The sequence below is a fragment of the Larus michahellis genome, chromosome 1, assembly GCF_964199755.1.
Source record: "Larus michahellis chromosome 1, bLarMic1.1, whole genome shotgun sequence".
NCBI classification, from domain to species: Eukaryota; Metazoa; Chordata; class Aves; order Charadriiformes; family Laridae; genus Larus; species Larus michahellis.
Genome location: NC_133896.1, coordinates 74057125 through 74069728, shown reverse-complemented (window position 1 = coordinate 74069728; position 12604 = coordinate 74057125). Strand labels below are relative to the sequence as shown.

Sequence of the window (12604 nt, the reverse complement as noted above, 5' to 3'; positions counted from 1 at the left end):
CTTGCTGGATGCATCACTGAGGCACCACCAGCGAGTGCCCTGCCTGAAACGAGGAGGCACAGTTGAAGAGGAGCAGAAAAGCTGTTCCTTCACCCCAGAACTGCAGGGATGACTCCACCAAGGAGCAGAAAGCTGGGCAACTGGGGGAAGCGTCCACTACCTGTGTTGCTTTTACACCAAAGGTTTCAACTGCTCAGGTTTATAATTTGACAGTCTCTCACCAAAAAAAAAAATACACAATTTGCTTGAAAGAAACAAAGAAATAATACAATGATGATCATAGCCATATAAAAGCGTGCAGCCGGATGTATTAAATACTTGATATGAACCTAAAACTAATACCAAATAAAGCTTTTCAATCCGTGCTGTCAGGTTACCTTTTCTGTTGTGTTTGTATTATTGGTTGTATTCTGGAAGCCCTGGACAATGCCAGAAATGCATAATGGCCCAGCAAAACCCAGCAAGTCAGCCAAGTAACGGAACGTGCTGCTGAGAAGAATTGGTCGTCCAAAAGCACTATACATGGCTAACCATATGGAGGGACTCCGATTGGGCTGGTCTGCTACCTTTTTCTGGAAAACAGAGAAACAAGTATCAATGCACCAAGAAGACGTCTCCTGGCTGTACAGAGCAACTTCCATTTTGGTCCTGTCTGGATGCCCAAAAGGTTCCTGAAGGGTGAGGGAGCAAACATGTACATGTATCAACAGACTTCAGACGTTCTTCACACAAAATCCAAATTCTGCCTCCTCTTGGTAACTGTGGTTCCTCGCCTCTAAATCCTACCACTTTTCCGAACGTGTGAACACAGGAATGCAAACACAGATCAACCGTACTGGCATGCAGCCATTGCTCCTTGTCGCATGTGGACTTAGGAAAAGGTCTGACCTTTCAAGCCCTTACTCATTTGGGTAATCTTGGCTTTCACAGTAGCTGTGAAACCACTTGATCCAGTAAAGGCTTCTGATGTGAGAAAGGGATTGAAGGGAAAAATGTGGACAGACACCAAAACCAATATAGTTTACTTTAATGTATCTGGATTTTTTTCCGTCTTGGATGCCTTCCAGGAAGACACACTTCAGTCGATCACTAATTACTGGGCGCAAAAAGGTGAAAGTAAGAGGCTATGTTGGGAGGTAAGATTAAATCAACTAAGGGTCCTTTCTGACTTTCAGTTCTGTGAATCTATGCAGTATCACAACTCTTGCCCTAAAGCACCAACCAGCAGATCTCTCTCTATCTAGTCAAAGGAGTTCTGATATTTCTGAGGTCCTTTGAATCGGAAGAAGAGGCGGTGCTTTACTTAACAGATCCATGGTCTGCAGAGTGCTTCCTTGCGCTTCAGGCAACAGCTTTTGACACTTGAAAAAAACATCTGTCATTTTTCAAGTAGCGCAGATGCCTGCAAGTTGTAACGCAAGCCAAGCCCTCTTGAGTGTTCACAGAGACATTTTAAGTATAGCCCTGTAATAACAACCCCCTGCCCCAGCAAATTAACCAAAGAAAAGCAAGTTATGTCTGTACCCCGCCTGGCTGCCTCATGTCTTTTTTTCCGCTTTTCTCTGTTTTTCCTTTTACGCCACTTCAACGGTGAGATAGAATATGTCCACGGTGCCAAAAATGTACGAGTGTACAGAAGGGCCAGGTAGGTGCTTACTGGCTTCTAGAGATTACACCAGGCTGGTCATACCCAATGCCAAGGAGCTTAGTACAGAGAAATGAGCAGCACGGGGACAAATAAGAGCTAACATTTCAGGAAGTGGTAAGAATGAAACTGCTTCTTCTGATGAGGGAAAGAGCACAAGGGCCTCGTGTGAGTCTCCCAGCCAAAAGGGGCTAAACTGCTCTACAGGGGCTACTGTCATCCTCCTTAAATAAACCATCCGCACTTTAACAGCTTGATAGGAGCTAAGCTAACTTATTAGGAAAACACATCTGCCGTCTTTTGGCAAAAAATGTACATGCTGTTCTGGGCATTCAGTTAATGGTAAATTTGGCAAATGGCAATGGTAAATCCTTATTTCTTTAATAAGATTTTGCTATTTCGATAGTCATTTTCACTACTGCTACACAATTCACATAATTGTCATCACGACAAGAAATCTATTTACTTTTCATTGGAAAAAATGCTAATTAAATTAAACTATCTAATAACCTTTATTGCTGTTCCTTCTTTTTTAATCAAGACTTCAAATTAGCTTAAGCATCTAATGGGGAGGGGGGAGAAAGAAGAGTGGATTTTTTTCTAATCTTAAACTCTATTACAGAATGTTATGGGCTTGCAGTGTAGTATGTTGTATGTGCCAACCCTACCCTATATTTAGGTGCTGAAGGATGATCTGTCAATCACCACTCATTACTGAAGACCACTGGCATGTTTCAGTAACTGCACAGTTGAAAGTGTGGCCAACGTCATAAGAATTAAATACAAAACTCTGTCTGGGCACAGTACTAAAGACAGGGAAGAGTTGCAGCAGCACAAATGTCAGCTTAACTGGAGATGCACACATCCATGCACCTCAGTACCTTATTTAAATTTGCAAGGATCATTTTTGTTGGCATGGTTGGCAGTATTTCTTGTTGTGTGAATTAGCAGGCTGGACTGCTGTTCTCATCTCTGGCACTTGCTTAGGTTTTCCTTGTCTTTGCCATCTCCCTTTTAAATCACTGTAGTTTTCTCTACCTTGTGCACTCAACGGTTGAAATAAGGGCAGTGAGACAGCACTTGCTGATAAATCAAGCCACCTGTAGGGTACTCCTCAGCCAATACGGAAAACTGACTGTTCCCTTAGTGCTGTAACTTATAGTGTCAGCCTGATGCTGAAGGGCAATGCTCTGTCCCTGTAATTTCTAGCTATCTAACATACTTTCTTTCCATTTCTTTTTTTCCATAACAGGTAAGAGCCACAGTGGCACATGAATAGCAGGTATAGGAAATTCTGATGGTCCTTGACTTTAAAAATTGCATTTTCTGTTGCACCATCCAAAAAGTAAAACTTTCTATTACTGTTAGGGCAAATTACACCAGATTTTGATTGATGGGGTAAACCAAATGTAGTATCAATGTGCTAAATCTATTTTGGGATACAAGATGTATAATGCATTAGTATGTGTTTAAAACATCTAGACTCCTTGTGTAGAAACCAAAACAAAAGCCAAGCAATAACAGAAAAAGGATCAAATTTGGAGGGCAGGGGGGATTATATGACAATTACTACCCACACATAGTACATTGGTCCAAAAATTTGGCTGTGAGAGCTTCATTGCATATCATTAAGGACTTCTTTATCTTCTTAAACTTATTAGAGAATTCTTTATCTTCAGCCAAAATGTCCATTAATATAGTAGGAACTGTGAATGTATATTAAAGAGAATATCTGAATTTAAGGTCATGGGTCTAACCCTATGTGCATGATGTGCATCACTGGTTATTCTGCAGAAGCAACCTTCCTATCCACAGTTAGAATTTCCTCAGGATTCTTAGAAAGGTACAATAAAAATACTGTAAGATGAGGTATTTCTGTTTCTATAGGAGACTGTTCAGAAAAGCAAGCAAATATAGCATGTCCTATCTTTTAGAATATTTACTGATGGCAGGAAACAATGAGATGAGGAAAGCCAATTGGAATATGGGGTTTTGGCAATACTTTGTTTCGGAAGAAAAATCAAACAGCATATATAAGTAAGCTTAATTATCAAAAAAGCTTGTTTTACGTGTAGTTTTATAGTGTATTCTAATTTGAAAGAACATATGCTGTGTTGTTTTCTTATGCTATGCTGTGTTACGCTGTGTTGCCAAACACAAACAACCTATAAAACCAGTAACAAGTGACCTATGTCTTACTGTAAGAGTTGGAATGTCTTTTGCAGTAACGACGACCAGACTAATAGCCAATTAGAATGTCGATCACCAGTTGTTTAGCCTTGTATCGTGTTGGTTTATATTACTTGATATTGTAATAGAATTATTGGTAACTGGCTTCAAAATTCTGTAAAATAACACGTAGCATGAAAGTGAAATGAAAATTAAATTACTTGATGCTTTGAAAAAATTACTTATAACTACAGAATTTCGAGTAGCGAATGTATTCATAATGCTAAGAACGGCTTGGTGAACATTTGAAAATGTAAAATTACCTAGAACAGAACAGCGAATTCAGATTTGTCACTGAGAAGTGTTAGCTTAGGTCTCATGTGTCAGTGAGCAAACCTTTATATGCTAGGAGCCAGAAGAATTCTGTCTACATAGCTGAATATGGATTTCAGGAGTTGTCCGCTGACATCAAAGAAAACAAGAAAAGGTTGAACCCCATGTTCACAGACTTCATAGTTACACAACTGGCAATATGCTATTTTAGCAGAACATAGCAGCCATAAAAAGTTAATCTCAGACCCTCTAGTTTACACTCCTGTATGCTTGGGACACACGTGTGGAAAACAGTCATTCTGAGAAAACAGTCATCAAAATTTAACGTGACTCAATTCCCGCATGCTATTATCTGGTAGAGAACCTCAGCTGATTTAAATGTTCATAGCACGTAGAAGGGATAGCAAGACAACGTCACATGAGCTGTCTCAATGGAATTTTACAATACAGAATATTCACGGTCATGTTCAGCATCTTTCATCAAGGAGCAATAAGAAGGGTTTGGAAAGGAAGAGAAACTTGCTTTCTGCAGGGCCATGGAGCACAGCTGAGATCAGCTATCTCCAGGCACAGGCAGGGGTAACCCCACTTAATTCAGAGGATGCTGGGGGGTCTCCCCTCACCAGCTGCGCAAGATTAGCGTCAAAGACACCCTGGTAGCAGAGACAGTGACATATCATCTCTCCCAGATCGCAGACCACGCTCCAGCCTGAAGAATTTTCCTAATTCTGTTTTCTGGCCCAACCACGCACAAGGCAATGCATTTTTCCGTGGGAGTGAACCGCAGAAAAGTTCCACTGCCTGGCTCTTTGGACTGGCTTTAGCCCTTTGGTTTACTTTAACTTTATCTACAAAGTATCAGTTTACTTTAGGGTTACAGCCTGTTTTCGAATATTAGCACAAGCGCACTAGAGGCTGTGGTAATCTCAAGGCTTTAAACAGCTACGGAAACCGAAATATCTGGTGTAAGCCAGGTTTATAAACGTAGGCGCGTGTAGCTGCATGGGTACATTATGCAAGTCTTCATTCGTGCATGATGCCCACCGAGAGAAGCTACCCGCTGAAAGTTTGCATTCACACACATGGGCAACAGCACTCTGAACGTGCCTTTTGGCATCTGAACAGCATATTTGTGCAGGCACACACAGTATCTGCAGATGTAAATGAGAGACAGACAAATGCTTGCACCCAGTCATCACGCCTGGCGTTAAGAATGGCACCGAGACACAGACCCTTGGGGCATGTAGGTGCCTAAGACTCTTTGGTCTCTTTAAGTAGGATTTAGGCTCTGAATGCTTCTTTAAGGAGCTGGCCTAGGGGATGCACTTCTCCTTTGCTGTGAAAAGCTCAGTTCCAATGACTCAGTAGTTTTCTGCTTAAAGCAGCAGAAGGGTCTTGGTCCCTTAGTGTCTGCAAGCATCGACTACAGAAGGAAAGAGAAGCAACTATTCAAATAGAAACAATTGTACGGATTATGGTTTCATTTCAGAAGGCACAGAAAGGAGCCTGCAGCTCCTGCAGCTGCTGGGAGCAGATCGCTGCTCCTCCCGGCTTCCCCTCGCGTTGAAGTTCTCACCCATACACCGTGTGGCAACACGTTTACCTGGTGTGTGCAGGAGCAGGATTTATATGATTTTTGTACTACGTGCTACATTTTCCATAAGCGGCCTCTGAATGCCTGTATTCTCTCTGCTTATACTTGAGATTTGATACGTATGTACAACCCAGGGAGGCAGTCTCTCAAATCCTTCCTCCTTTCTGCAAAACAGAACCTTTCTTCTTTTGTCAGAAATCGCCATCTTCAAGCACAAATGAAACATCACAGTTTTGCCTAAATGCATGCAGAAACTCCTGCCCTACCCAGTGAGTTTGCCTAACCGTGGTTTTTGTAGTGTGTTTGGCTGGGATGAAGTTAATTTTCTTCATAGCAGCCTGTTTTGGGCTGCTGTTTTGGATTGGTGAGTAAAACACTGTCAAGACACCAGTGTTTTGGCTATTCTTGACGTGTGTTTTTGGCTATTTCTCTTTCTGGAGAAAAAAAAATGAAGATGAGTGTTTCCAGCTGAAACTATGGACAGAATGCCTTCTAATTTAAGATGCTGTTATGAGTAGCTAAGACTTAAACAAAGCTTTCACTTTTAAAATGAAATCTAGCAAGTGATCAGTCTGTTATGGTTTTAGTTTCCAGTTGCTCTCAATCTGGCAACTCTCCCCGGCTGTAAATTCACTTAAAACCAAACAATAACCATTGGATTGGAACTTTCTAAGCCAAGTTTCACCTTGGAACAAACAGTCCTAAGTTAAAAATTTATAAAACTAGGATATCATATAAGCAGGAACCATTCAAACTGATGCTATAGTTTCTAAGGCCAAAGAGTGACATGAGCATCTTTGGTTACCTTTTGTTCCTCATATGCTTCCTTGAGACAAACGTAATTTGTCAGTGCTCTCATTGCAATCGGGAGCTTTCCGATCGCCTTCAGGTCCACAGGTTTCTTGTGAGCAGATATAATAAGAGTATTCATCCACCAGTAAGTCGCCTTTGAGAGCAAATTCACAAATGGCTGCAGGAACCTCACCCCCAGGTCCTGTAGATCCTCTGGTGGCTTTACTTTCTGAGGGTTCATGAAAAATACATACCTCTGGAGAGGAGAAAAGAGATAGAATGTGCTCAGGAATTATCTTATTAATGGTAATTTTTAGTAGAAGTTATGTATAACACAACTACAGTGTCAAATCTGCATTTAAAGGTAATTATACATTGAATTTAAATATAAATTTGTATGGAAATAGGAGCATTTCCATTTTGACAGTGTAACTGGTGAGAAATCGAGCAATACAGGATAAGGACACAGCTCTATAGCCTATCAGTACCACCTACCTCTACCTGACCACCAACAAAAAAGAATTCTTAGGATATAATTAGATTTTAAATTATCATGGGTAAGAATGTATGCTAACTTCTACATTCACTACACGTATAGCTTATGTGCATTAACATAGCATATACAGCATGGATTACATATGCACACACATACACCCTTACATGCACAAATACGCATGTATATCTATCTATACAAATACGTATGTGCCCTCTGTGTGTATACATATATGCAGGCGCACATACACACCAAGTCCAGGGGACCCATCAAGGACATACATTTTAAGGAGGTGCCAGGTCCCACTGATTTCTATAGAATTAACCAGGCATTTACGGCTACGCTAAACTTGAGCCTGAACTTGACACAAGCCAGAGTTACTGGGACTAAAATCCCATCTTCATCCCCAAGATACTGTTCATATTTTTTAGAGATCCTGATAAAGAAACCACGTACCCTAACTCGAATGACGTTGATCTCCACAGCCATCAGCAGCCCATAGAGAATGACCATAATTCCAGTAATGCAGAAACGCAGCTGAGAAAAAGGCACACCATCCTGGCAGTATCTGACAAGCTTGATCGTTTTGGTGACAAAGGCCATTATCCAGTAAAGAAAGAGAGCTGTAAAACAGGTGCACATGCATAATTAAAAAAATAAAAAATATAAAAAAATTAATCACACCAGTGGTGCAGAAGTTTTAGTTCTTTCAAACAGAAATATTTGATGGCAGTGCAGGCAATGCAGTGCAATGCAGCACGATGATCCTCTATATCACCAGCCTGCAGGCTGGTCATGCGTGATGTCAGGCAAAGTCAGAAACTCAGGTTCAAGAGAATCGCTTTGTACTCCCTTTCCCAAAGTCGCTGTTTTCTTTCCTGGGCCATCACCCTTCAAAGAGATCCACAATGGTGGGTCTTCACAGAATTACACAAGTCCACTGAAGGTCATCTGCAGGCCAATTTTGTTACTAAAATGAAGTAAAAGCCACTTAACTTGACAAATATCATATTGCCTCTTTGAAAAAGCAGGGTGCATCCCAGGTGAGCATATGGAAACGTGTTCAGTTCGAAAAAGAGTTCACACAGTTTAATTACATCATGCATCCTGGCTTGTATCTATTAATAGCTCGTTCAGGTTGTTGAGTTATAGGTAAGTTGGACAGTATGCTTGTATGAAACATTATCCTGCAATGTCTAGTCAAATTCTTCTGACCATTTCCTGACTGAGACAGTAGGCTGTGTAATCTCAGAATCAACTGCAACGGACAGTTTGTGATCTGATTAGTATTAAAAGCGGCCTTTTAAAATAACCCTTTTGAATGAAGACAGGTTTTTGCCTCAAGATAATGAGCAGTGTTAAAAAATACCTGCAAGCTCATGCGAGAAATACAACTTATTTTGTGATCATTTTAAAAAAGTATTTTTCGGTGTGTACCTTACAAAAGGCGCAATAACTCCAACAATAATGCTAGTTCTAAAAGCAGAGAATCGTTCCTCTCTCTTTTAATATTCTCACACATTTCACCATCCTCTTCAATCTACGCAAGCTGACTTTGGCTAAACTACTGGGTCTTGTAAGAGTACATAAATATCAGACTTAGACTTACCCAACAGTAACTTTGGGAAGTTAGATGTTTCAATATTATGGTAATAGACTATGGATACAGTGGCAGCCACAAATCCCATTATAGCTGGTAGAAAGAGATGCAGATGGCGAGATTTCATTTGTCTGAAAATCAGTAAGGTATAAATTAGTGACTTTGGTGTCTTATTTCACCATTGTTACATTCCTAACTGTTCTGCAAATCTGCTTAAGAGGACAAATACGACTTTCCTAGAGACAGAAAAATATTTTTTCTTATGTGAATGCTTTAACTTTTGTCAATATTTACTTGCTGTTATAGCTTGAGAGGAGAATAACAAAGTTCTAAGAACGAGCATTTCACCTTCATCCCATTAAAATGCAGACAGTTCGTGAAAACTGCAGACAGTTCCCCCCCTTTTTTGGGGAAAAACTCCTTACTAGCCAGCCCATCACACATTAACACTATACAATGACGAATGCAATTAGCTTGGTTATCCACCAAACGCCATCACTTACGTATCAGAAACTATGCCCTCTGCTATTTCACACACATGTACAAACAGGAGGGTGAATGTCAGGATCCACCGCAGGTTGTGTCCAGGGAAGTGCAGCCAGGTATTGTGGTGAATTTGGACTTTGGAGCTTTGGCTTCCCCAGCCTGGGAAATAATAGTAACGAAAGAGGAAGGTTATCATAGAGCCAGCCAGTGAATGATCTCATTATCAATTCCTTATTCTAATCCATATGTCACACTTAATAATATAGAATCAACACAAAACCCCCGCGAGACTATGGGGGCTGTTGTTACTAATAAAATGACCCAGGAGTATCTGAGCTGCCATGTAGGCCCCCCCTAATTTTGATCTAACCCTGTAGACAACAGGACAGCAGATTTCCCACAATCACAAAGAGAAGAGGTCCCTGGCCAAGAATGAAGATGACAAAACCAAACGAAACATCTCAGTCTCACCCTCACACAACAGAGACTAACAGATCTTAAGTGATGGCATCGTTGTGTCTTTCCCAGTCACAGACAAGAGTGGGCAAAGTTTTCAACTGATATAAAAGTTAAATCCTCCAATGAGGCCTCAAAGAGACATATTTACTTCAAACCAATAAAATTTATTTTCTCTGTCTCAGGCCTAGTGGGGAGCGCTGTCTCAGGGGATACTGAGCGACAATTTCCCAGTCTCCGCTCCTCAGGCAGGCACAGCCCAGCCTCCTTGCCCTGTACATTCCTGGCACATTAAAGCTTCCAGCACAGCACCAGGACTCGGCTGATTTAATCAACAAATTCATCTTGGAGCCTATTTCCATGTCATCACCTCAGATGGCTCCTATCCTTTTCAGGCAAGATTGTCTCTGAGGCCAGCAACCTGGCCAGAAGCGGGACACCAAGGACCTGAGGGATGAGAGAGTGCTGGGGGGAGCTGGGGACTGACCAGGATGGCGACTCTTGTCCTGGCGTGTTGCTTTGCCTTCTGTCCCTTCCCACCCCGGTACAGGGCTGTCCTGAGTCAGTCAGCCCAAATGGTTGTACGCGTCCCTCTTACTGTAAGACAACACCTGAAATTCCCTGACCAGACTTCCTGACCCGTAGAGAATCCCAAGAACAGCGCATTTCAGGGAAGTAAAGAAACAAAACAAAAGAAAACAAAACCAACTGAGTTTAAAATGCAGGATATGCTTTTGACACAAAAGGATGCAGCATCTCATCGTGACTAGAGGTGACTTAGAAACACATAAGCCAGTGTCCGGGTTGATCCTTTCTTGGAAACTGTCAGGATTTCACCATTTCATCCTTGTTTAATATGCAAAGTACTGCAGGAACAAAATATTCTCTCTTCCCCATATCTGTCTCCAGCATTTTCTATAGTTTCCTGAGATTTTCCTGATCTAATGTGGCTTTCTTTGACCTCGCTCCTATCTTTGTCTCTCCCAAGCTGCTTTTCCTTTTTATTTCCTCTTTGCCCACACATCTGCACAAACACGGTTCATCATCAATTTTCGTTTTCTGGAGTCAGTCAATACTGTGGACTCCAGTTGGCTTTTAATGCTCTGCTCAAAAACTATTTGTCCTGATAATCAAGGTAGAAAATAGAAAACACAAGAATTACATACATACATACGTATATACATACCATATAATTTCAGCTATTATGTTTTTTTCCTAACATTGTTAAAAAAATAGAGGGAATTTTCAGTGGCTGCAATACTATTTCAAAATCAATCGGCTAATACCTGTAAAAAAATTAAAGCAGCCTGCTACCACTTGATGCATAACACAGAATGTTGTAAAATATTTTCTCTGCCCTCAGACCTTGCATTGAGTTTCCATCAAACTCTTCTGCAGAAAGCCCTCTAGTTCACGGATGACTTGCATCTCATCTCAAAGAAAGAGCCAGCACTGATGTAAAGATCCAGCGCTGTTGGAGAGGGTTCTCCATAACCCTTGGGGTTTTCCCAGTCTTTAGTTATTCTTTTGTTAGAACCTGTTTTTTATTCCCTTGCTTAATTAGTTTTCAGTCACTGGATCTTGTTATACCTTTGATTGTAGGTACCGAGGTGTCTTAGCCTACAGCTTCCTGTAGCCTGTTACTTGGTCAGTCACTTGAGAGTTTTTTTGCACAATGGAAGTTCTTAAAACTCCAGTTCGGATGTGGTCCCAAATTCAAATCTTCCTCGTGGAAGAAATGTATTACTATGTATACACATGACACCAGGAAGGCAACATGGAAGAACTGGCATGCCATTTCTCCTGCTGTTGTCAGGAGAATATTTATTTTTATTAATACTTACTGCCTTTTGATGGTTCTTCAGTGTCTTTATCTTCTACGACCAGTTAGAATGCCACAGTTTGACAGCTCTTTTGGCAAAAAAAGTAATTATTCTGTTTTGAAAGTAGTCTTCTCCTAGCCTTAGATCCATGTTGCACATTTTGGACATTCTCTGAAATACACGTGACTTGAAGGGAATTCAGACCCACTGCCCTAAGTCTTCTAATATCTAATTATAGCAAAGGTTGCAAGTTGCCAATTTCAAATCTGAAGAAAACTTCTCCAGAGAGAAGTTTCAAAGCATTTGGATATGATTTCTCTGGTTCTCATCCATTTTTCATGCTGTTTAGTTCAGATTTATATCTAAAATACCCAACATTTCAAGTGGGTTGGCGTCATGTCCTCTGGGTCAAGCCATTCTGTCTCTGCTATTTAAAAATTAATAAATGCAAAGCATCCAGTAGTTTGCACCACAGGCCTCCAAGCACATATAAACATGACTGAGTATAAATACATGCTTAAGTGTTTGTAGGATTGCGCGGCTCCATTGAATAACTCACCGATGAACAAAATTGGGAAGGTGATAAATAGCAAGAAGACATGGGGAACCAAGTTGAGGGCATCCACAAAGCAGACATTTCTTAGGACACCAGCACTGATGTTATAGGCTGAAGCATTGTCGTTACCACAAAATGCGAGCCTCATCGCCTCCAGAAGGTCTGACTACGACTAAAAAGAGAGCACAGTTGATGACCAGGACTGCTAGCGTTCCTTTTAGCCAAACACAAAACAAATTAAATAAAGAGATACAGAGAGAGGTCTGAAGGACCTCTTTGAACAACCCACAGAGAATAATTCAGTTGTATTCTGAAAATTCTTTTGGGCTCCGTCACATATAAGCACATGAGAATGAAGGCTGTGTTTATATTAAATAAATATTATTTATATTTAGTTAATATTATTTTTATTTATTTATATTTACTATTTATTATAAATACTATTTATTAACTACACTATGCTATGTCTTCCAGTGTTCACTATGTGCACAGATGTTATGCTGCAAATGCTCTATGAGAATATAGAGAAAGAACTGGAAAGTTTTGAAAAAAAATTATTTCCATTTCTCAGAAGAAAACTCAAATGCACATAAGCTGATTCCCGTGTATTACTGCTTCTTTGATGAGCCAATATCCCCGTTCATATGATTTTTTGCA

At 40.6% G+C, this 12604-nt stretch overlaps 1 protein-coding gene across 10 annotated transcripts in view; it reads right to left on the bottom strand.

Annotated features, from left to right (window-relative positions):
* Window positions 1-12604, bottom strand: part of ABCC9 (ATP binding cassette subfamily C member 9) — a 77200-nt gene that overhangs the window by 56835 nt on the left and 7761 nt on the right. For all 10 annotated transcript variants that reach the window (XM_074586838.1, XM_074586833.1, XM_074586851.1 and 7 more), the window contains 6 exons: window positions 11951-12119; window positions 9130-9271; window positions 8636-8757; window positions 7483-7649; window positions 6547-6789; window positions 378-572 (listed from right to left, as the gene is read on the bottom strand). In XM_074586838.1, coding sequence (XP_074442939.1) covers window positions 378-572; window positions 6547-6789; window positions 7483-7649; window positions 8636-8757; window positions 9130-9271; window positions 11951-12095 — 1014 coding nt within the window. In that variant the 5' untranslated portion in view covers window positions 12096-12119. The remainder of the gene's footprint in view (window positions 1-377; window positions 573-6546; window positions 6790-7482; window positions 7650-8635; window positions 8758-9129; window positions 9272-11950; window positions 12120-12604) is intronic.